This window comes from Harpia harpyja, chromosome Z (genome assembly GCF_026419915.1).
Source record: "Harpia harpyja isolate bHarHar1 chromosome Z, bHarHar1 primary haplotype, whole genome shotgun sequence".
NCBI classification, from domain to species: Eukaryota; Metazoa; Chordata; class Aves; order Accipitriformes; family Accipitridae; genus Harpia; species Harpia harpyja.
Genome location: NC_068969.1, coordinates 91568255 through 91593901, shown reverse-complemented (window position 1 = coordinate 91593901; position 25647 = coordinate 91568255). Strand labels below are relative to the sequence as shown.

General features: G+C 41.0%; 1 protein-coding gene across 2 annotated transcripts; it reads left to right on the top strand.

Annotated features, from left to right (window-relative positions):
• Positions 1-1518: 1518 nt before the first annotated feature.
• LOC128137127 (zinc transporter 5-like) lies at positions 1519-24091 on the top strand. 2 transcript variants are annotated; one of them, XM_052777800.1, is made up of 16 exons: positions 1519-1760; positions 2061-2183; positions 4036-4102; positions 5405-5490; positions 7469-7556; positions 9347-9434; positions 12176-12252; positions 13388-13558; positions 14173-14461; positions 14822-15030; positions 16117-16274; positions 16917-17046; positions 18525-18723; positions 20173-20399; positions 22917-23045; positions 23652-24091. In XM_052777800.1, the coding sequence occupies exons 1-16, from the start codon at positions 1687-1689 to the stop codon at positions 23820-23822; spliced, it is 2286 nt and encodes a 761-aa protein (XP_052633760.1). In that variant the 5' UTR covers positions 1519-1686; the 3' UTR covers positions 23823-24091. The 2 variants fall into 2 exon arrangements, with proteins under 2 accessions (XP_052633760.1, XP_052633761.1); XM_052777801.1 differs by lacking the exons at positions 9347-9434; positions 12176-12252.
• Positions 24092-25647: the final 1556 nt, after the last annotated feature.

Sequence of the window (25647 nt, the reverse complement as noted above, 5' to 3'; positions counted from 1 at the left end):
AAGAACCAGCCATATAATAGCTTCACAAGCAAGATCAGGGTTGGGTAGAAGCATGGTCATGTTGATGCCGTCTCCAAGAAGTGGGGGCACGAACAGAGGGAGGCTGACTGTAAACACTGCCACAGGCAGGAGCACCAAGTATTGGTTATTCAAAGCAATGAAAGCTCTCAGGCAACTCACAAGGCACGATCCAAGGTTTCTGGCTCATTCACCAAATCACCAGGCTGCTGGTCTTAAACAAAGAATCTGATCCCAACAATCTGTGTAATTAGAAAATCATCTAGGAAATGAGGACCACACTATGCTTTTGTAGCGCAAGGAAAAAAGAAAAGATACTCGGTGAATGACGGGCAGCAATGGTCCTGAGGAAAAGCAAAAGACTGAATGTAGTTTTGGTGGAAGTACCTGGATGCTTGGAGCCGTCAGCAGGGAAATCCTCTCCTGCTGCTTGATCCTGAGAGTGGTCAGGACAAAAAGGCTTTGCACATAGTAATACAAAACAATACAAAATCGACAGGCTTGCATTAAAAAAAAAAAAAATTACAATTCCACAATTCGCCTCCCCTTCTAATGGAAAGAGGTTGCAATGCTTTACACGTCGAGCAGCTTCTTCAGACGGAAAGGGGTGATGTAACACACTGCAGCCAACTCCTGCTACCGGTTCCACCGGACTGGAACTGCCAGCACAGTGTCCTCCAAAAATGAGTTACTGGTCTATACCATTTTATTAGTGAGGACGGCTGCAGCATACATCTGGTATCAGCCGGCGCGATACAGCCCGGTTTCCAGGGCACCAGGAACACCGAAACCCGCAGAGCCCTGGCAGAGCCTTACCCTACAGCACCGCGTACGAAATTACCGTAAGGCAGGCTGCGTACGTCATGGGCGAGTTTTAAGGACAAACGTGCTTCCTTCACAGCACAGGAACAGTAAAGGAGAAAACTCGAGTATGGGCTGGGAGAGCAAGTCACAGAAAACGCGCGGCACATCCCTCTGTAGCACACATGCGGCGTGTGTTATCATTTTAAGGCTCCGTTTCACCCATGGGCCGTTCGCCCGTGCCCGTGCCCCCCTTGGCTCCCCTCCCACCCCGGCGCCACGCTGCCGGGTCACAGCGCCACGTACCGACAGCGCGGCTCCCTAAAGCGGGCGGGAGCGGGGGGACGGGATGGGACGGACACACGGGGACAGGGCTCGCCGGAACACAATCACCGGTTTTCTTTCCGCATCGGACACCCAAGGCACGCGGACCCAGAGGGGACACGCCCCATCCGCCGACCCCCGCCGGAGACCGACCAGCACGCCCCGCAGCCGGCAGCCCGCTAGGGGCGGAGGCCGCCCCCAGGGCAGCGGAACCCGCCCGGACCGACGGGCCGCGGCCCAAGGCTGGCCCGCCGGGAAAGGCAACGCCGCCGCCCTTCCCGCGTCCCCGCCGCCGCTTCCGGCGCCCGCCGCGGACGTGCCGGCCCACTCCGCTAGGGCGCCTGCGCACGGCGGACGGCGCATGCGCGCGGCGTGGCCTGCCCTCCCGCTCCCTTCCCGCTGCGGCGGCCCTACCGGCCGCGGAGGATGAGGTGCCCCCGCTGCGGGGGAGGCGGGCCGCGCCGCGCCTGAGCGCTCGCACCCCTTCCCTCGCACCTCTCCCCTCGCAGGGGCGTAGGGCCGCGCCCGCTGCCCTGCCCCGGCATGGAGGAGAAGTACAGCGGGCAGGCCTTGGCCGGCGGCGGCGTGCTGGGGCCCGTCGATGTGCCCACCGCCCGGTAACGGCGGCGGGGGGGGGGGGCGGCCGCCCCGCTGGGTGAGGGGGGCAGCCCGTCGCCGTCCCTCCCTCTGGGGAGCAGCGAGCATCGCCCTTCAGCCTTCCGCGGGCGGCGGGAGCCGGCGGCCTCCTCCGCGTGAGGCGCAGGGCCGCCGGGGAGGGGGAGGGACCGGGACCGGGACCGGGACCGGGGGCGGGGCCTGGGCCTGGGCCTGGGCCTGGGCCTGGGACCGGGGCCTGGCCCGGGAGGCGGCGGCGTGTGCGTGGTGGCAGGCGCGAACGGCCCTTTCCGCTTTTGCAGGCTGACGCGGTACATCGTGCTGCTGTGCTTCACCAAGTTTTTGAAAGCCGTGGGGCTGTTTGAATCCTACGATCTTCTGAAAGCGGTCCACCTCGTGCAGTTTATCTTTATAGTGCAGCCGGGGTGAGTGTGCAGGGGGTGAAGCCCTGTCCGCCGCTGTTCAGGCACACTTTGTCCATGGTGTTCTCTGTCAGCGTCAAGCTTATACCCCGCCTTATGTTGTTATAGATTAATCGAGGAAGAGAAGGTGTACCAGTGGATCCAGGAAATACTCTGTTCATAGCAGTGTTTTTCTCTCATATCTCTGCTCACTATAATTTCAGAAATGTAGAATATCTCTAGTTGGAAGGGACCCATAGGGATCATCAAGTCCATCTCCCTGCTTCTTGCAGGACTACCTAACACAAAGCCACATGACTAAAAGCATCATCCAGACACTCCTTGAACTCTGACAGGCTTGGTGCCATGATCACTTCCCTGGGGAGCCTGTCCCAGTGACCGACCACCCTCTCAATAGAAAACCTTTTCCTAATGTTCAATCTGAACTTCCCCTGACACAGCTTCTTTCCATCTCCTCGTGTCCTATCGCTGGTCACCAGAGAGAGGAGATCAGCACCTCTGCTGCCCCCCTTGAGGAAGCTGTAGGCTGTGATGAGGTCACCCCTCAGCCTTCTCTTCTCCAAGCTGAACAAGGCAAGTGACCTAGGCCACTCCTAAGTCTTGCTCTCAAGGCCTTTCACCATCTTGCTCACCCTCCTCTGGACGCATTTAACAGTTTCCTATCCTTACATTGAGGCACCCAAAACTGCACACAGTACTCAAGGTGGGGCTGCACCAGTGCAGTGGAGAGTGGGACAATCACCTCCCTCGACCAGCTAGCTGTGCTGTGCTTGATGCACCCCAGGACACAGTCGGCCCTTTTGTCTGCCAGGGCACACTGTTGACTCATGTTCAACTTGCCATCAACCCAAACCCCCAGATCTCTTTCCACGGGGCTGCCTTCCAGCCTCTCCTCCCCAAATTTGTACGTGTAACCAGGACTACCCCGTCCCAGGTGCAGAATCAGGCACTTCCTCTTGTTAAATTTCATATGGTTGGTGATTGCTCAGCTCTCCAGGTCTATCCAGATCTTTCCATAAGGCCACTTTAGCCTTGAGAAACTTCAATGTTTTTGCTACTTCAAAATTGATCATGCTATGACAGTACTGATCATAGGAAACTCAGACATGTCCAAATTTTCTTAAGAAGGGTGTAGAAGACAAGCTTTCTTCCTTGTAATTTCTATTCCTCTAGTTCTTGTGAGCTTCAACTGCTGTTTTTCCTTGATTGAGATCTGAAGTGTAGAAACTGATAGCAAATATACAGAAACAATCTTTGCAGACACAATCCTGCTTCATGTTTACCTGATATGATGTGGAAGAGCATTTCTGTAATAAACCGGGCAGAGCTGGAACATTTGGAACCTCATTTTTGTCTTCTATTTCAAATTTGTTTACATTTCACCATAGTGTTTTTCCCCACCACTTACTCTTGATCCCAGTTGAGGAAGATGTGTGCTGTTCCTTACCATTTCTAACATGCTGTGTATTCACCATTCTGTATGTGAGTAAGCCTTCAGGTGTATGTATCTTGCTAATAAAAAACATAGTAGTATTTCTCCTCAAAATTTCTGAGATCAGTATTTTGATTTTTGTAAATCACAGGTAGAGTTCTCATTAGTCATTCTCTGAAGAACTTGCATTTAAAATTGACCAGAACTGAAGTTCACTTGTCATGACCTTTGTACTGATTTCTGACACAATGCAGCAGGGAAAATAAAACCAGTGGGTGTGGTCAGTGTGGCCTTTTAATGAAAAATGTAGAGAAGCCATGTTGTCAACTGAGCCTGATAGGAAAGGCCTAGTTATTTAGAGCTGGTGTGAATAAAAAGCTGACTGCTAATACACAAATAGAGAAAACTTTCTTCTTTTAACAGGTCTGCATTTTTTATGGTTTTGTTTCAAAAACCATTTTCTTCTGGAAAAGTGGTAACCAAGCATCAGGTGAGTTGACACATGTAATAATGATTCACGTCTTTGTAGATATTCTTGACAGCATGGCTCTTGCCAAAAATGAAAGGGGAACAAAGGTTGCTGCACTTGGAAGATGTGATAGCAATTCCCAGAAGCATGTAACTAACTTTGTGTCTAGTGCACTGTAAAAAACAATCAGCATTTTTAGCCATGTATTGTGAAAAGATTGGTCCTTGGCTCCATACAAGCATCTGTTCTGAGGACTGGATTTGCAAGAAGAGCTTAGTCTACTTGGCTGACTTTGACAGTTTCAGAGGGCAGTTTCTGGACTGCCAGAATGTTGAAATGCTCCAGTCATGTTCCCCATGCCAAAAGAGTGCTTTTGCGTGGTGCGTTGTGATGAGGGGCTAGTCTATGCTCTTCAAACCTGTGTTGAGTTCCCAGTATCCTGAGATGTCAGAGTAGGGCCAGGTTGGAACCTGCTGTTTAAGATATTTTCATTTGCTCCATATTCATCTTGGTTTTATGTAATTGTGTGCACAAAAACTTGATCCATGCACGATGTCATCAGTGTATGTGCTAAGTAGAGAGAATCTGAAGGATAGCCTGAGAAATGTTACAAATGTCAACTGCTTTCCTGACTAGACATGTATGGCAGAATTTTAAAGTGTGAACAGGCATAAATTGCATCTTTGATTTGTGTTTGGAAAAATCTGTGTGTGTATTGTTTTGCTCTTGTTTAAAATTTTTAAATTCTGCATTTTGAGGATGTGATGTTTGTTGTAGGTACTTTGTCTTGTTTAATGTATTTCCAAAATGAGTTACTTTTCTTTAAAAATTTGCATTTACAGTTAATAATGTATTGAATAGCTGAATTATAACCTGCATCCTGAAGAAAGAATTTAACACATGCATAAATGTATGTAGACTTAAGGTCTTAGTCTCTTTATCTTGGATGTTTTATCTAGTTCTATATATATTTATCAGATACATAAAATAGATTAGAAAACAAACAGCATCTTTGACAGGTAAATGGACTTGAATTTTTTTCAGCGTTTTTTCAGGCTTCTTATTAAAGAGATCTCAGACTATACTATAGAATCTAGTACTGTGGTAGAAAAGAAATAAGTAATTCTGGTTCATGATATGTCCAAAGAAACCTTAGTTGCCTGGCAAAGTAGTTAAGATAATCGTACTCTAAATTTTGCAGAACTTGCAGAGCGTATGTTTTCCCCTCTATTTCTACAGCTGCTGTGCTAGAAGAATGCTAATAGTGGGGTGTTTATTCTGAAACAGTGGAGAAAATTATAATGAAATACCTTTCTTTTGTAGTGGATCAAAATTTTTAAGCATGCTGTTGTGGGATCTATCATTTCACTCTTGTGGTTTTTTGGCCTTACTCTTTGTGGACCACTGAGGTAAATATATATTAACTGTAAACAATGTGTCATCTTTTTAAGCTAATTTTTGTGATCTTTCCCTGTCTTGTTCCTTTGGTTTTTTGTTTTGTATCCATTAGCTCATGATGCCAGCCTCTTGCTCTATTTTTTGAAATTTTAAATGGATCTTTATGCTTTTTCCAGTGAACTCTGTTGTGCTTGGGAAAAGCTACATGTAATTTTCTGTAGAATTTGTAATTTTCTTCATTCATTCTTTGACAAGATGCCAGTGGAAAGTCTTGATAGTGCTTGAACTATTGATGTGAATGATATGAGATCACTGACTGTGGATTTCATCATTTCCTAGTCTCATTAATGTAACCCCAATTGTTTATGTAACTGTTGGGAGTCCATGGCTTGACAGCTAGTGATAGCAGCTTGTATTCCTGTGCCAGGTAACTAGAATCAATTTCTGCATTTGTTGCAGGGCACTGCTTTATCTAATCATATGCCTGTGCTGTGTTGGAATTGGGTGGCATTAGTGCATATACTCTGAGTAAAATCACTTGTGCTGTTTGTTGGCAGTGCTGACTGAGTAACTAAAAAAGAATAACATTAGACTTCCAGAAATGAAGGTTAATGGATTAGTGTCGTGGTTTAACCCCAGCCAGCAACTAAGCACTGCACAGCCGCTTGCTCACTCCCCGCCGGGTGGGATGGGGAAGAGAATCAGAAGGCTAAAAGTGAGAAAACTCGTGGGTTGCCATAAAGACAGTTTAACAGGTAAAGCAAAAAAAGGAATTCATTCACCACTTCCCATCGGCAGGCAGGTGTTCAGCCATCTCCAGGAAAGCAAGGCTCTATCACGCGTAACGGTTACTTGAGAAGACAGACTCTATCACTCCAAACATCCCTCCCACCTTCTTCCCCCAGCTTTATATGCTGAGCCTGATGTCATATGGTCTGGAATATCCCTTTGGTCAGTTGGGGTCAGCTGTCCTGGCTGTGTCCACTCCCAGCTTCTTGTGCTGCACCCCCAGCCTACTCGCTGGTGGGGTGGTGTGAGAAGCAGAAAAGGCCTTGACTCTGTGTAAGCACTGCTCAGCAGTAACTGAAAGATCTTTGTATTGTTAACACTGTTTTCAGCACAAATTCAAAACGTAGCCCCATACCAGCTACTATGAAGAAAATTAATTCTATCCCAGCCAAAACCAGCACAGTTAGACAGCATCTTTCATTAGAGAGAGGAAGGTAAAGCCTTAAATAATACATTTTATGAAGTTGAAGTTTTATCCTCTACACAGAAGAAGGCACACCCGAGAATAATAGGAGTTCTTAATACTGTAGTGCCTTTCTGGGTGCTGGCAGTCTTCCCAAACAGAACCAGTAACGTGGACCCTAGCAGCCTGGATTGCTGTGTGGAGAATGGCAGAAGCATTTGGTAAACTTGACAGCGATTATTACTGTCATGTTCCACTCTGAAAAGCTGTCAATATAGCTTGTTAGTCAGCCTTTGCTATCTGAAGGAGATAGTGTGCAAGTTAGAATTTCTTATTTTCAGCAATTAAGATGTTCTGAGGTTGCATAAACTACTAGACCATTAACACCTCAATAAACAGGATACAGGACAGGACCTCTTTTTTCTGAGCGCCAGAAACTTTGGTTTAGAGGAGGTATTGTAATGGGAATAATAATTCCATTTTGAGTAAGTTAGTATCTTGTTGTGTTACTAGAAGAAAGTACAATTTAAAGTAATCTATAAATGAATAATTTTAATCTGTTCCTTGATTTAGGAAGTTCTTTGTTTTGTGATGCGTCTAGCTGTCCGCAGCTAGATCTATTGCTGGTGAAGGCAAATAGATTTGCATTTATCCTTTTGAATTGTTTAAACTTGCTATTGAAATCACAGGATAAATCTTTGACTGCTGTGTCATTGAATTTTAGCTGAAATAGTATATATTAAGCTTGTGAGATAAACTTATAAGTGGACATAAGTGTTTATTTCACGTTTTTCTAGGACATTGTTGCTGTTTGAGCACAGTGATGTGGTTGTGCTATCACTCCTTAGTGTCTTGTTCACGAGCTCAGGTGGAGGACCAGCAAAGGTATTTAAAAATTCATTTTACCAAATGTAAAAGATACTGAATGCTATAAATTCAAGTACTTTTCTACCTGGAACAAACAGTGTTTTGGACCTATGTTCATAGAAACTGTGCTTTTTTTAGTTTAATTAGTGGTAAAATTATAAAATGTACTACTTGAAATAATAAATATGACATTAAGAGAGAAACAGTGGGTGAAGCTGCTGGAGATCCATGGCAGATACCTGAGAATTTTTTCTGTTTGAAGGCGGAAAAGAACCTTGAGAATGATTTTTACACTTCAGCATTCTTTGTAACAGGATTTGGGGTCCAAACTGACAAAAGGACATATGTGCATGTCGTGGTCCTGGCCTTTAGGCACTGAAGTCCAGCAATACAGTCTCCAGATCCCTGCCTAGCCTCTTCAATGTCTGTAGCTTTTTCATGTACTTTGTTGGTTTTCTGCCAAAAAGTTCTCTAAGTACTTTAAGGTCTGCATGAGCCTGTGTGTGCTGAATACTTGGGCCCAGTCTTTCACTTAATTAGAGATCTGTACTTGAGACATCCTTTGTCTGAGTCCCATTACACACAATTTCGCAAGGTGTTCTCTAACTGTGCCTAATCAGCCCTAAGTGGAATGAGCTCGTGCCAGCACCTAGGAGTCTTCACCACTTTCACTCAAAAAAGTGGAGCTGGAGGAAGATACCTTATGATGTCATATGCCTGAGGCTAGAATACTTGCTGTGTAGGAGAAGGTCTGGTTTTGGTGCTGCCTCAGGCTGAGAGTTTTGAAAACTCTGAATCATAACTGCTGCTGGAGTCCCTTAATCACTTTTAGGCTGGCCTTAGAGTGAGTAGCACAGTCATCTGCTCTGACTCTCTATGCCCACCCCCCTCAAATTGAGATGCTTAGGGCATCCAGCATGAAGCTCTTCGTCTAGAAGACAAATTTTTTCTCCAGCCAGCCACCCAAGGGGTAGATGCAGAGCTTCAGAGAGGTTCTTTGTCAATCTGTGTTGTGGTGGGCCATGCTTGGCAGTTAAGCTGCATATCTAACGCAGCAGAAACAAGGGAGTGATAACCCTGTCCTTTGAGTATTTCAGCTTTATGAAGTGAACTGTGGCAAAGAGGTCAGCTGACTTTCCAAAACAAGAAGGTGATAGCTGTATTTGGCTTCAGAAGATGAATTGTAATAGTATTTTTTAGCTGTAGAGCTCAGTGTCTTGCCAAGATGATGAATACCAAAATTGCAGTGTCTTAAAACAGGGTGGTGAAAGCTCTGGGCGCTGGGATTTCATAGCTACCTCTGTACCATCCCTATAAAAGCACTGCAGAGCTCTGCTTTCTTAGAGCCTTTGCACAGTGCTCTAGCCTTCGCCTCCCCTAAGACAAAATTCTACAGTTTGTCCACTAGATCTTGTTTATGGCTCCTTGCTGCTACAAAATATTAAATCATCAGGCTAAAGTACCTGTGCACTCTGGCAGGCAGAAACACACCATGAAGAAGGAAGCAATCACACTTGAAGTTTGTAAGATACAGGCTTCTAGCTTGTTACAGTGGTGATTTGCCCTGAGTTATCTGGTAAATCTGAAAACCAGAATAAATATAAAATCATATTGTCCAGGTCAATTTTTTTAAAAAATTAAAAAAAAAAATATTTTTTTCCTCATGTTTTTCTTACTTAACAAAAATATGCTTAGATTGATCAGGAGGAGGGGAGGGAGAGGACTGATTTCCTGGATTTTTTTAGATTAATCTGTTTCAGCACATAAAAATATTTGGGGTGTGTTTTTGTGTTTTGTTTTTTTTACAGACAAGAGGTGCTGCATTTTTCATCACAGCTGTCATCTGCTTACTGCTTTTTGACAATGACGACCTCATGGCTAAGATAGCAGAACATCGTATCCTTTCTTGCTATGTGTAAGAGCAAGAGCAAGTGCCTATTATTACTGGGACAGAGAAAATGTGAAGTTGAGTGCACTGAATTAAATATGCTTGCATTTTTCCTAATAGGAATCTTACCTTTCAAGAATATTATAACATAAGATTTTACTTTTACATCTACATACTGATATTTACAGCGGAATGAATAGCATTGCTTACTTTCAGAACTTAGAACATAGCTATAGATTTTAAATTGTAGTTCAAGGCTCCCTGCCCATTTGCACATCTCAGACCACTTAGGATTGTTAGAAGCTTTTTTGATCAGCTCTCCTTTTTTTTAGAAATTCTAGACATAATGGCTGTAGCCTAAGTCTGTGTATTAAATGGTTGACAGCCTGGCTGGCAGTCTTCTCCATATATCCAGAAAGATTCGTAGAATCACAAAATCATAGAATGGTTTGGGTTGGAAGGGACCTTTAAAGGTCATCTAGTCAAACCCCCCTGCAGTGAGCAGGGACATCTTCAACTAGATCAGGCTCAGAGCCCCATCCAACCTGACCTTGAATGTTTCCAGGGATGGGGCATCTACCACCTCTCTGGGCAACCTGTTCCAGTGTTTCACTACCCTCATCGTAAAAAATTTCCTTATATCTAGTCTGAATCTACCTTCTTTTAGTTTAAAACCATTACCCCTTGTCCTATCACAACAGGCCCTGCTAAAAAGTTTGTCCCCATCTTTCTTATAAGCCCCTTTTAAGTACTGAAAGGCTGCAGTAAGGTATCCCTACAGCCTTTTCTTCTCCAGGCTGAACAACCCCAACTCACTCAGCCTTTCCTCACAGGAGAGGTGTTCCATCCCTCTGATCATTTTTGTGGCCCTCCTCTGGACCCACTCCAACAGGTCCATGTCTTTCCTGTACTGAGGACCCCAGAGCTGGACGCAGTACTCCAGGTGGGGTCTCACCAGAGCGGAGTAGAGGGGCAGAATCAAGTCCCTCAACCTGCAGGCCACGCTTCTTTTGATGCAGCCCAGGATACGGTAGGCTTTCTGGGCTGCGAGTGCACATTGCTGGATCACGTCCAGCTTTTCATCCACCAGTACCTCCAAGTCCTTCTCCGCAGGTCTGCTCTCAATGCCTTCATCCCCCAGCCTGTATTGATACCAGGGGTTGCCCTGACCCAGGTGCAGGACCTTGCACTTGGCCTTGTTGAACCTCCTGAGGTTCACAGGGGCCCACTTCTCAAGCTTGTCTAGGTCCCTCTGCATGACATCCCATCCCTCAGGCATGTCAACTGCACCGCTGAGCTTGGTGGCATCTGCAAACTTGCTGAGGGTGCACTCAATCCCATTGTCTATGTCATCAATGAAGATACTAAACAGTACTGGTCCTAATACAGACCCTTTGAGGGACACCACTCATCACTGATCTCCGTCCGGATAGTGAGCTGTTGACCACTACCTGCTGGATGCAACCATCCAGCCAATTCCTTATCCACTGAACAGTCTACCCATCAAATCCATATCTCTCCAATTCAGAGAGAAGGATGTTGTGGGGGACCATATCAAAGGCCTTACAGAAGTCCAGATGGGTGACATCTTCCCTTGTCCACTGAGGTAGTCACTCCATCATATAATGCCACTAGGTTTGTCAGGCAAGACTTGTCCTTGGTGAAGCCAGGCTGGCTGTCTGGAATCACTTCCCAGTCCTCCGTGTGCCTTAACATGGCTTCTCGGAGGATCTGTTCCATGATCTTCCCAGGCACAGAGGTGAGGCTGACAGGTTGGTAGTTCCCTGGGTTCTCCCTCTGCCCTTTTTAAAAATGTGTGCGATGTTTCCCTTTTTTCAGTCTCTGGGGACTTCACCTGACTGCTGTGACTTTTCAAATACCATGGAGTGGCTTAAAGATTGTTTTGTGCTTTTGCAAATGTGGTAGTCTCAGTTCATCTGCTAGGCTGAAAAGCGGTGTGAAATAGCCTGCGGTAGCTCCAACAACAATGGACTTTAAGCTGCAAGTGGAAGCTGGCTAACATGCTTTCAAAGGCACTGAGTAAATTGAAATTGATCGTGAAGTAAGTTTTCAACAGGTCGTCTCATCATAGTGAAGTGTACTGGCAAAAAGTGGTACATCTTGAGGATGGACAGTAAAAACAAATAAGGTGAAAGTAAACTTTCTCAAGGAGGGATGAAAACATGGAATTACAGATGCAGATGGTATATTCAGGAATAGTATTGATTAACCCACTGAGTTTTCAGTGAGTAAATTCATTGTTAAAGTGCCCTGTAGTAGTTTTCCCAAAAGCTATCATTATTTTAATATTTGCTGCATTATGCTTGTCAATTACTCTTTGTTTTCTAAAGTATAAATATTTAGAAACTGGAAAGATATAGACGATATTTCAGGCAACTTGCTGCTTTAGGGCTTTTAGTGAAAATCAATCTAATTTTTAATGCTGTTGAGTACATTTTTCAAAGTCTCATTGCCAAAATTAACATAAATCCTGTATCATGACTGCTGTACAGTATTTAACAGTGACTATGTGCTCATGTTTTAAAATACTCTTCCCCCTTGTCCTTAATATTTTTAACTATTTTCTGTGGAAATATTTTCATCTTTCCTAAATTTTAAGGATCTGACAAACCTTAAAGCTCAGTTTGCTTACTTCTGCTTTCTGTGGTTGTCTTCTACCTCTGTCTGTTCTTCAGTTAAAAAAAAAAAATCATCAAATGAAACTCTTCCTTAATTTTTTTTTATTTAGCTGAGGGGCATCATGACAGTGCTCTTACCCATGTTCTGTATACAATCATTGCTTTCCTAGGTGTTGCAGATCACAAGGTAAATAACTAAATAACTTGTATTTTAGTAGGTTAATATAAGGTAAGAATTTCACCACCTCAGAGCTAATCAAGCATAAATCAAAACCAAAAAGTTCAACATCTGCACCCCATATTGGAACGGAACTAGCACTTTAATTTTTACATCCTGATTGAGTATGAGCATCTTCAGTATAGCAAACCAAACCATACAATATTCAACTTGTATAGCTGAGAAGGACTTTGCTGTAATGCGTAACCTAAAAAGTCTTATTAAAATTATCATAAAGTATTGTGTCATCAGTATCCTGGATGTTCATAATGCTTTGCATATAAGCTGTTTCTTGCTCACTTTTGGGGTCTGTGTTTTGTTGCTGCTTCTTTATCTTTCCCCAGTCTTTCCTTTATATTAGATGCTTGTATTTGAAGACACAGATTCTGATACTTCTCCATAGTATACTCCCATTATAATTGGTGGCATGAATAACTATCAAAATCTTACTATATGGGATTGACCTATCTGATTGATCTGTTCTGTTAGCTTAGTCTTGTTGCTAAAGTGGCTGCATTGAGGACTAAAACAGGAAAAAAAATATATGGAGCAGCTTAGAGAGACTGGTTAACTGTGCAAAGCAAGTGTGTTCTAAGGGAGATGAGATGCTGTGCGTGCATCTTGTTCATTTGTAGAACAATTTTGAAAGAAAATATTGTGAAGAAATATGGTATGGTGCAATTAAAGGTAAGGGAATGAAAAGGTTATGAAAGGCTTAGAGGCCAAGGTGACATCACACTTTGGGGGTTTACATATGCTTTCAACACTTTTAATAATGGAAGATGGGAAACCAAGTTTTGTGTGATTTTTCTTTTTCTTCGTATGCTGTTTGCTACCTATTCACTGCTGTTGTATGTCAATTAACACTATTGAGAGTTTTAAACTTCAAGTCATAGTAGGCTGTTGTGAGTAGTGCTGAGGTATAACCATGTATACTATGTTACTGGTTTTAACTAGAGTAACAATTACAGGAAATACCTTGTCTTTGGCTTTTGTTGGTAAGTTAAGGAAAGCATATTAATCTTTTTTCATGTAAGTGTCACTTTGTTTGGAGTGAGGTATCTGGCTCTTAAGAGATGCTAACGTGATCCTTCTGTGTTTCCAGGGAGGAGTACTGCTTCTGGTACTGGCATTGTGCTGTAAGGTTGGTTTTCACATGGCTTCCCGAAAACTATCTGTAGATGTAGGTGGAGCCAAGCGTCTTCAAGCTTTGTCTCATCTTGTTTCCGTCCTTCTGTTGTGCCCCTGGGTCATTGTCCTTTCTCTGACAACAGAGGTAAGATAGCAAGTACAAAAATACATCATTTTTTGTAATGCTTCTGCTTTTGAAGTACAATTTAAATCTTTCCTTTAAAATACCTTTACAATTACCAAAGTTGCCATCTTTATTTTTGTAGTAAGCTCTGTTTGAAATTTTTCCTCTATATTTTGATGTATATCTGTGTGATACCATAATTTCCTCTTCTGTGTGATAACTTTATTTCATCTTTCTAGCTCAGATATTATATCCTGGATTCATATACTAACATAGCACAAGTATTAATGACTGCATAAATACAGGGCTCTTTTATTCCTGAGGAGTAGATTATTAAAGACATGTTCGTGATGCCTGCATGCTTATGGAGAGTAGACCGTTGCAAACATGGCGTTGCATATGGCATTGCTTTTAAGCACACGAAAGTATTTAAAGTAAGGTACTGTAGTGCATATTAACTGTATGTCTCTTTCTATAGCTAGAGTGTTGGTTTTATGTGATAAATTTGAAGTATAAAAGTATTTATGTTTTGATGGATTGCTGAAAACATTTGTAATGAAAGTGAACTAGATTTAATGCTGTATATACACACCTAATGGTGAACAATCCTGTTTGAAATGTATTTTTTGTTGCAGAGTAAAGTAGAGTCTTGGTCTTCTCTCATCATGCCTTTCATAACAGTCATCTTTTTTGTTGTGATCCTGGATTTCTACGTGGAGTCCATATGCTCTGTCAAGATGGAAGCTTCCACGTGTGCTCGATATGGATCCTTTCTTATTTTCATTAGTGCACTGCTTTTTGGCAACTTTTGGACACATCCAATAACAGACCAGCTTCGAGCTATGAATAAGCCACCACACCATGAAAGCACAGAGCATGTTCTTTCTGGAGGTGTGGTAGTGAGTGCTGTCTTCTTCATTTTATGTACGTATTCTTATTTATCTTTTGATAAATCTATTGTCCGTGTGACTGGGAAGCCAATCAGAAAATGGATGTGTGCAGAATTCTTTTGGATGAGCTTTTACGGATTCTTTTGGATAAAAAGGGCCTGTAACTTTGTGCTCTTACTGTCTGTCTACAAAAAAAAGAATGCAATAGATCTGTTGTGAAAGTGATGATCTAATCTTACATAGCAATGAAATCTAATGATAAACTTCAAGATGAAGTTGACAATAACTTTGCTGCCTGCAGATTTCATGTAAGCTTTGACTGCTGATAAAACACATTATAAAATCACTGTGAAGCTTAGAAACAGCAACAAAAACTTCAATACTTTCCTTGCAGCTGCCAATATCCTGTCCTCCCCCTCCAGGAAAGGGCAGAAGGGTACCCTTATTGGCTATTCCCCTGAAGGCACTCCTCTCTATAACTTCATGGGTGATGCATTACAGCAGAGCTCTCAGTCATTACCCCGGTTTATTAAGGAGTCACTGAAAGAAATCCTTGAGGAGTATGATTCTAGGCAGATCTTCTATTTCTTGTGCCTAAATCTGGTAAGTGCCTGTTGGTTTTTTTTGTCAAACCCAACCACAGTAGTACATACATAGTACAGTAAGAAGAGTTATTCTTTAAAAGGGCCTCATGATTGATTGTTTTTAAAGTGACCCTTGATAGAGTAGTTTCATTAGATGGAATGTTAAAATAGAAGATTCTTAACACTAATCTTACAGTAAGTGGCAGGTCACTTTGGTTTGTTGTCACACTGCGGCACTGGTTCTATGTGGTAACTATTATACCAGTAAGTAAATACTTGTATGATGGTACGTTTAAGGTGAGGTATCTCAATGTTACCAGCAGATAAGCTGAAACTAGTAAGGCCTTCAAGGATGGGGACAACAGAAGAGTAAGTGTGGGATTGCTTAGTGTCATTTTGGAGTAGGCTAGTTTTATTTCTAGCTTCTCTTTCGAACAGGAAAAGATCATACAGTAAGCAAGATTGATAGAACCTCATTTGCAAAGATCTCTCTTCATTCTTTGGCAATTATTCAATGAAACGGGGAGAAACTTGAAGTATCCGTGATAACTTTAACAAATTCCATTATAGAGTATAAAAGATGGAAAAGAACGCTTATAGGCAGACCAGTTAATAATAGTAAATCATACAGGGAACATGCATGTATTAAAAATATTTCCTCGTGTACCGTTCTCAAAACTAATTCCTAAGGTTAAACACTCAACTAATTGGTGAAGAAAATTCTTACAGATACATAGACAGCATTGCTTTTACACTAATAATAGATCAGATCAGAGTTGTTACATTGTTTAATGACAAAATGCTGAAAATTTTGTCTGCACAATGTTAGTTTAAAATTCTAAATGAAAACTTAAATTTACTCCTGTGGAGGGTTGTTTTCTTAGGTCTAAGGCTTCTGGGAGTGTAGGTTCAAAAATGTCTCTTCATAGACTTGGAATGTATCGCTTTTGTTTTGTTGGAGGAGAGAGAAAATGGTCTAGAAATACTTCAAACAATACCTTTGAAAACTATCAAGTGTTCTATGATAAGAGTTTCCTGCTAGCTACCAAGACATTAAATTACAAGTTAATCTTTGAGGAAAAATTCAAACTCCCTTTTGTTTTAGGCTTCCACTTTTGTGGAGCTTTTTTATGGAGTATGGACCAATAGCCTTGGTCTCATTTCTGATGGATTTCACATGCTTTTTGATTGTTCTGCCTTAGTGATGGGGCTTTTTGCAGCTCTGATGACAAGATGGAAAGCAACTCGCATATTTTCCTATGGGTATGTATATTAGGTTCTTGAAGGACTATCTGAAAATTATTCTACTTGCTCATTTTCAAAATGTCCTGCTATAAAGATATGTTTGGGAAGTTTTAGTGTTGCATGCTTCTGTGGGGTTTTTGCTATGTCTCTTCCATTTGTGGTCATGCTATTCCCCTCTTACCCCTGCAAAAAAGTGTCTGAAATGTAATTTTCATTTATCTCTACAAATAAAACTTTTATCACTGTGAATATTATTTAGAAATTGCCTCACTCTGTATATATATATGTATGTCAAACAAAAATATATGTTCAAAGTCAGTGTTTATATGAGGATTTCAATTCTGCTGACATAATCAAAATTTGTATGGCTAAATTGCATAGCAGTTTAGCAGTTTGAAGCCCTGAATGTGCACTATATATAAAAAAATACTTACATTATTATAGCTTTATACTATTGGTGTTTGGACAGTTGCAAACTAGCTTCCTCCTTGTCAGAAGTAAATAACCCAGAAATTAAGGCACAATTTTGTGGCATTGAGGAAAAAAATCAAAGCAATCTTAATGCTGTATTAAATGTATTATGATTTTATTTATTATAACTTTGAAATTTGTTCAGAGTACCCATTCTTCACTCTCAAAAGTACATATGTTTGCTTTCAGGTATGGACGTGTAGAAATTCTCTCTGGATTTATTAATGGCCTCTTTCTGATGGTAACTGCTTTCTTTGTCTTCATGGAATCGGTGGCCAGACTGGTGGATCCTCCAGACATCGATACAAATATGCTAACTGTAAGTTTTGTCATTCTGTTTCAGTGTTGTTTGGCAGTTAATGGTTCATTTATGTTTGTCTTAATTAAAAAAAAAAAAAAAGTTAGGAGACTAAAGTTGCATACTCTAATCTAAACTGTGCCTTGACTTTTTAACATATTCTAATTTTAAAGTCCAAACTTCATCTAGTTTTAAAATATGAAAATATATAGGGGTGAATATAATTTAATTGTAACAGTTAAATTGAATTTTTTTCTAAGATGTTACAGCTGTAATCTTTTTAGATGGTTGTCTTTCTACAATAAAAGATACTGAGTAAATAATCTGTACAAGACTAAATTTGGTTCAGCTGTTATGTATACCAATGTCAGTTATTACAGAAGAGATTTTGTGTTAGTCTCTGAGAAACCTCAGAAATCAGGCAGAATTCATAACATAATGCTGAGTGTGTTACTATGGCATAAACAATCCTGAAGCTGTGCATAGCTAATCTTAACTACACCAGCGTCTCTCTACCTTCCACAGCCTCTTCAGGGGCTCCCTACTTAAATTTTCAAGCTTCCATCCATTTCTTTCAAATGCAATAGTTCATTTTCTTCAAACTAAATTTTTTTTGTTATGGAATTCTGCAAATCCATGCCTTCATTTATCACATTTCCAGCTTCACTTGTTTTCTTTCACACGCACACACAAATTTGTGCTCTCCTGCTCTCTTCGGTAACAAAGAGAAAGATTTTTATGTAGGCACAATTAGAAATGGGCACTGCTGGAACTGAGGCCTGATTTTTTTTTTTTTTCTTTTTAATCTTCAATATTTGCTCCATTTTTACTACTGATTTTGTTTCTTGGCGGGGGGGGAAGGGTTGCCCCCTCTATATGAGCACAGTCTGCATAGCCAAGAAAAGGTCTAATAACACCTGAATAGGACTTGCTTAATTCCTCTATTAGCTGGAATTACTCTTATGCTTTGCTTGTTTTTCAAGAGAAGAGCAGAAAAATAGGCAGACAGATAAAAAGCACAACTCGACCAGTAAAGCAGCAGTTGCTGTCTTCAGTTGAGTACAATTTTAGATGAGTGTGCGTGTCCTACATACAATATAGAATTTGGGGGGGAGGGGGCAATGAAAGCGAAGCAAACCTTGTATTCGAACCACTTTACCTCTTTATGAAAGTAGATAAAATCAATCACCCCTTCTTAAAACTAAATTTGCTATCTTGTCCTAATTTGTGGATACCAGGTTTTGCATTTTGGGTGGGGTTCTTGGGAAGGTTGGGGAGAATTGGATTTTTTTGAGAGGGAAGGAAAATTCCTTTGAAACCAGCTTGTATACTGAAAGGAATATGATGAGGAATCCATATTAGAATAATCCTGTTGATGTTAATGCTTCCACAGTTTTTCTTAATTAGGTGCATAGTGTTTCTGATTACCATGTTCTAGAAAATAAACTTGAACTTCTGGGCAGATGTAGTGAAGTTTAAAACTTCTCTTCCTCTCACAGCCAGTCTCTGTTGGAGGGCTGATCGTAAACCTTGTTGGTATCTGTGCCTTTAGCCACGCGCACTCCCATGGGGTTTCTCGGGGAGGTTGTCACTCACACGATCACAGCCATTCTCACCACGGACACAGCCACGGCCATGGGCACAGTCATGGACATTCCCACGGGACTTCTGGAGGAGGCATGAATACCAACATGAGAGGCAAGTACAGATTGTTGAATCGTAAATGATGTATGTGATTTCCAGCAGGCTTTGAAGATTCTCAGAATCAGACCCAATACTATGCATCATTCTTAAAATCTGTCTCCAGAAGTGATCTGACAGCCATTTAACACGGTATACATGAATTTCTCAAACTGTTTCTTCGTTAGTGAGTTCAACTTGAAGAAACACAACTTGAAACATTTCTTTGCATGGCTTTGAAGAAACATAACTTGAAACGTTTCTTTGCAAGGCTTTCTTAGGTGTGGGTAATACTTAAGGACCAATAAAAAGCATTAATCTACAGCCTTCACTAAGATTAATAAGTAGTCATTGTAAACCTTACTGAATAAGCTTAAAGTCCTTGTTTCTAAGTTCCATCTGGAAATGAAAGTACAAGGTCTCTATCTATAAAGGTATTACCATGCTTCTAGGTATCACATGATAGCTGGTTGTAAAAACACTGGAGGAGGGGATAAGAAGCAGAACAAATGCAGGCCAGCAACCTAGAATATGCTTCTATTTGTGATTCAGAAGATAACAGTGGTAAAGATGAAACTTTCTTTTTCAAATCTAAATTCAGAAGCTAACTGAGAAGGGCAATATATCTAAAATTTCAGCATAGCTACTTCTTAGAATTTTTTCCCCTAGCAGTTAGAAAGTAGTTATTTACCGACCACCTGGCTTATAAAAAAATCTATAAAGGAATGAGTTGTTCGTGTAAGCTTGTCAGAGCATAAGCATTTTAGCGAATAGTCTCATATTTCATTGGTTATATTACTTCCTAATTCAGTTGGCTATTCTGTTGTCTGGCATTTTTGTGAAGTCTGCCCATACTCTTAGCTGTTTCAGTATTCTTTCAAATCCTGACACTTAACTAGCACTAATCTTACAAAAGGTTAGAGATTATTTTTCTATGCCCGTTGAGTGTACATTGAGAATGCTACCCATCCTTAAAGCAGTATAAAGTATAAAATTCATAGCAGTAGCAGATAGACAGTCTTATAAAATTGGAGCAGAACTGGCATACAAAAACCAAATGATACATTAGTGTCTGTCCACATGAGCAGGCCAATGCATTTGCACTGATCTTATCCTCTGTTACGGATCAATGAGTCCCTCTATACGCAGTTAAATGATTATGCTATACAGTACAAATCCCACTAACAATTTAAAGACTCTTCACGTTTGGTTTAATCTGTGAATGCTTGCCTAGATCATTGCACTGCGGAGTAAAAATGGTTTTTTTTACATTGATTTGTAATTAAATTTTAGAAAAGCTAAATGTTTTGTTTAATTTTGCACCAGGTTAGGCAGCTAATTGCCTCTGTTTAGCTTGAGGGGCGTTTATTACGTTTAATAAACCCTACTGTGTTTCCGCTGTTGAACATGTATGTACATTTTAAACAGAGCTGTTCAACTTAATCACTCAGTTCATTTTGTTTTCAGGTGTGTTTCTGCATGTGTTAGCAGACACTCTTGGCAGTGTTGGTGTTACCGTATCAACGATATTTATTCAGCAATTTGGATGGCTCATAGCTGATCCACTCTGCTCTCTTTTTATTGCTACATTGATTTTTCTTAGTGTTATCCCACTATTGAAAGATGCCTGTCAAGTGCTTTTGTTGAGGATACCTCCAGAACAGGAGAAAGATCTGCATGCAGCTTTAGAAAAGGTCAGAACTACAATTCTAAATGTTTTTATACACAAACATACAAAGCTAAAACTTGTTAATAATTATTAAACTCAAGTAGTTCAGTCTGACAGCTTCCGTTGTCTTAGACAACTTAATGTCTTGGGTTGTTTTAATTCTATTTTGCAGATATGTGACAGGATTAGGAGTTCTACTGATGAAAGTTGTTTTGCAGTGTCCTGGTTTCAGCTGGGATAGAGTTAACTGTCTTCCTAGTAGCTGGTACAGTGCTATGTTTTGAGTTCAGAGCGAAGAATGTTGATAACACTGATGTTTTCAGTTGTTGCTCAGTAGTGTTTAGACTAATGTCAAGGATTTTTCAGCTTCTCATGCCCAGCCAGTGAGAAAGCTGGAGGGGCACAAGAAGTTGGCACAGGACACAGCCAGGGCACCTGACCCAAACTGGCCAACGGTGTATTCCATACCATGTGACGTCCCATCCAGGATAGGAACGGGGAAGTGGGGGGCAGGGATTCGCCGCTCGGGGGACTGGCTGGGTGTCGGTCGGCGGGTGGTGAGCAATTGCACTGCGTATCATTTGTACATTCCAATCCTTTCATTATTGCTGTTGTCATTTTATTAGTGTTATCATTATCATTATTAGTTTCTTCTTTTCTGTTCTATTAAACCGTTCTTATCTCAACCCACGGGTTTTGCTTCTTCTCCCGATTTTCTCCCCCATCCCACTGGGTGGGGGGGAGTGAGTGAGCGGCTGCATGGTGTTTAGTTGCTGGCTGGGGTTAAACCACGACATGCAGCTAAAAAAACTTGTACTGTTTTTTGCTTTTATGGGTAGCTCATCATTTCAGACAATTATGGTAACAGTGCAGGAAAAGTACTTAGCACTAAGAAAGTAAGGTAGCAATTCCCAAAAGCTTGCGGCCTTTTTAAACTTGATGTGTACAGTTCAGGCTACAAGATTATATCTTGAGCCTGTAATTGCAGGTTTTCTTATTTGTCCATACCATGAAGGGCATGCTGGTTCACAGTAGGTGAGATGGAAAAAGTACAGCTTTTTTTTCTAATTACTTTTTCATTCTAGTCCATTCTTTTCCTGTCTGCTGCAGTACGGTATCTACTTTGAGGTTGTACTTAGTCTTCACTGTTGGCTCATTTGAAGTTCCTGCCCAGAATCATAGTGCAGACCTCAGTGTGGGAAACACCTCTCTGTCAAAGAACTAGTTACATGTTCGTTGAGGATGCCATCAACTAGAGGCAGCAAGGAACACTATCCTGATGTCCTGTCAGTTAGTAGAGAGGGAGATGTGTTCTTGTCTGCATGAGAAAGAAAAGAATGAATGGAAGTTGGCTGGGAGAGGCTTGCTTAGCGAAAGGAAAGTGAGGTGCAGAGTGGGGTTTCACTTTTTGACAAGGGAAGACAGCAATTCTGGGAGACCGAGGGTGAAGAAGGCACTTTTTGAAAACAGTGAAAGAGCAATTCATTGAAAGATAATAGAAAAAGCCTTTTAAAAAATACATCACAGTAAAACAATATGGTTGCTGTAGGTTGACCCCACCCAGCAGCCAGGCATCCACACAGCCACTTGCTTGTTCCCCACTTTACCACCACCACTGCTGGTGGGACAAGGGAGAGAAAAGGAAGAGCAAAAGCAAGAAAAATCTGGGAGCAATACAAAGGCGGTTTAACAAATGAAGGAGAGAGCGAAAAAAAAAAAGCACTGCACCACCTCCCACAAGCACACTGATGCCCAGTCAGTCTCCAGGCAACAGCCACCTTGGAAGCCAAAAAACCCCCTTCTTCCTCTACCCCAGTTTTTACTGCTGAGCATGGCGTTATACAGCATGCAGTTTCCCTCTGGCCAACTTGGGTCAGCTTTCCCAGCTGTTTCCCCTCCCTACTTCTTGCCCACCCCCAGCCTACTCACCAGGGCATGAGCAGAGTGGGAAAAAGAAAGCCTTGACAGTGCCCAAGCACTGTTCAACAATAGCCAAAACATCAGTGTGCTATCAGAACTGTTTTAGGCGCAAATTCAAAACACAGAACCATATGGGTTGTTGTGAAAAGAGTTCACATCATCCCAGCCAGATCCAGTACAAAGATCAATTTAATAAAATGATAAAATTATGGGAAGATACTATGTCTCTGAATTAAGTGCAGCTATGATAACTAAATAGCTGCTTATCCTGGATAGTGAGGTAACAGATGCCCTAGAAATTGTTAAATGCCCAGCCAGCCTCCTGGTTGGTCTATACGTTGATGTTATTGTGATCTGTACACTAAATGACTTTTTTCTCTTCCTATTTAGCATTGCACTGTGCTCGGTTTTTCATTTAGTTTGACTTTTAGCTTCTTGTCTTTGACAGTAATAGCAAGGTGACCTTTCAGTACTACATACTTCTGAATAACAGCTTAGCTGGAAAGCTGCTTTGTTATACAGCTTTGTTTCCCTGTGAAATATTTGCCACCAACATCCATGTACGTACACAAGTTTAAAATGGGTTCTTAAATTAATTGTTGCTAATGTAATTTCTTTACAGATTCAAAAAATAGAAGGAGTCATATCTTACAGAGATCCTCATTTTTGGTGTCACTCTGCAAGTGTTGTGGCAGGTACAATACATGTGCAAGTGGTATCAGATGTGATGGAACAGAGAATTGTACAGCAGGTAAGGTACAAGGTTTTTAGACCCTAACGTCTTGATTTCTTACTCTGTAGCCCTTTTTCAGAGGCTGAAGTTTGAAGCTGCTGTTTGTGATTATTTTTGTAGTTTTTAGTTAATGTCTTGGAGCTGGTCTCTAGTGCTGTACTTCCTCTTGCCTGCTAGCTTGGAATTAGCTGCATAAAGAGTTGTTTGCTAAAACATCTACCAAAAAAAAAAAGTATGGGCATTTTTTTCTCACTGTTGAAAGTGGCACTACGTGTGCTCTGAGACAAGGAGGAGGAGGTGGATTTCGTGCTACAAAACAGGCACTAAACAGTAGGGATATCGGGATGCTAATCATGGGTTTATAACTGGCTTGCTAGTATCTGCCTGCCTTGGGGTTTTCTTTTCCTTAAAAAGGTGGTTATTTACTTATGCAAGACACTGAGAATTACCCATTATGCAGAAGTTGCAAAGCTATACCCTCTGAAGCTCAATTTTCCAGAAAATTGAATTCTTCATGATGATATTTTTTTAATCTACAGTATTTCAGAGCCAGAATACTACTGCAAGTTACTGTGAGATGCATATTAAGTGTAATACTAATGTTAACCATACTGTTCTATTCAGGTTACAGCAATTCTGAAAGATGCTGGCGTAAACAACCTAACTGTCCAAGTGGAGAAGGAAGCTTATTTTCAACACATGTCTGGACTCAGTACAGGATTTCAGGATGTCCTTGCAATGACTCAGCAACTAGAATCCATGAAATACTACAAAGATGGTACTTATATCATGTGATAGAAAGTTATGTTCACCAAAGGAGGTGCAAACGGTGAAGCTGTAGGATTCCATACTCGTATTTTTGACAGGAGATCTTGCACATACATGTACAGAAACAAATGTACTATATATTTGAATTTTTTTAAGCACTATATTAAAATAGGATCAAGGTGCTTTTATAAAGGAAATAAGGACTTGAATATTTGCTGTATATGTGAAAATAATGGAAATCTGTACTTGGTGTTTATTAAACAGAAGTCTGGATATGTTCCATGCTTAATCTTTTACGAATGGAACATCATGATTATAATTTCATGTTAGCAGTGGGAAATGGAAATAGTTTATATTGGAATGCAAACGTAATTGTTGTGGTTTAAGCCCAGCCAGCAAGAAGGCACCACACAGCTGCTCGCTCACTCCCCCCCCTCCCAGTGGGATGGGGAGGAGAATTGGGGACAAAAAAGTAAAACTAGTGGGTCGAGATAAGAACTATTTAATAACTAAAGTAAAATAAAATATCATAAAAACAATAATAATTAATAATAATAATTGTAATGAAAAGGAATATTAACAAAAAAAAGGGGGGGGGGACACAAGAAAAGACAAGCGATGCACAGTGCAATTGCTCACCCCCTGCTGACCAATGCCTGAGCAGTGATTGGCCCCTCCCGGCCAACTCCCCCCAGTTCATATAGAGAGCATGACGTTCTATGGTATGGAATATCTCTCTGGCTAGTTCAGGTCAGCTGTCCTTGCCATGCTCCCTCAGCAGAGCATGAGAAACTGAAAGAATCCTTAACTTAGGATAAGCGCTACTTAACAACAACTAAAACATCAGTTTGTTATCAACATTATTCTCGCACTAAATCCAAAACACACTGTACCAGCTACTGAGAAGAAAATAACTTTGACCTAGCTGAAATCAGGACAATAATCAATTGAAAAATATTTTTCTTTCTTTCAAATGTAGCTTGAAGACTTCTTGAATGAAAAATAATTACATGCTTATTACAGGGAGTAAAAAACAACATGAAGTCATGTTTTTTGCACACTTTGTTAGATAATAGAAATAAACAGTTTTTATATTATGTCTCAGCATACAAATCTGATTTCTAAACTTAATGAATCAGAGCAAATAGATGTTACTGTTTTAAATTTATGTCAAGTTATTTTTTTAAGGAGAGAAATCCACAGGTTAACAGTGAGAAATAGGGGAAAAAATTGTAGACACTTTTTTGTTTCCTGAGAAGACTTAAAAAACACACTGTAAAATAAATTTTTTGTACTTTTTATATGAATAACTGCAAACGCAATAGTTTGAAGCTTAAAGTAATTAATCAGTGAGCATCCTGGCACACAGGTAAACTTCACTTCTTCAAGATACATTATTCTGTCATTTACTTGATTTTTTTCATAATACCATAACACAGCTGTAGGTGTACTGTAGCCAACTATACCTTTTTGTCTTACCCAAGGAAGCAGTCCAGATTTAGAATGCTAAACTGTGACAGTAGTCTGGGACTTGGCACATTGCTGAAACAAACTGTAAATTGAGACTTCTTGACTGGAAAGAGAAAGAGTGTGTTTAAGAAAGAATTATGCGTGTTGGGGTCTTAATACTGCAAAGAAAACAATCTCTTGTCTTCAGTGAAAACCTGTCAACAAGGTAATAACATAGGTCTTCAGAGATAGTTACCTTACAGCTGTTTACAGTCTTCCTGTGCCCTCTTTTCTTCTTGTCTGAAGCCCTTAAATATTTTCCTTGGAATTCAGCAAATCAATTCAGTAGTTGGCAAGAAATGAGGACATCTTTCATCATTCCATGTATCGTGGCAGTCTTATT

Coding starts and splice junctions, on each gene's coding strand:
- LOC128137127 (XM_052777800.1), top strand. CDS start 1,687: ATGGAGGAGAAGTACAGCGGGCAGGCCTTGGCCGGCGGCGGCGTGCTG. Junction 16,275..16,916: donor ACTCGCATATTTTCCTATGG/GTATGTATATTA, acceptor GTTTGCTTTCAG/GTATGGACGTGTAGAAATTC. Junction 20,400..22,916: donor TGCATGCAGCTTTAGAAAAG/GTCAGAACTACA, acceptor ATTTCTTTACAG/ATTCAAAAAATAGAAGGAGT.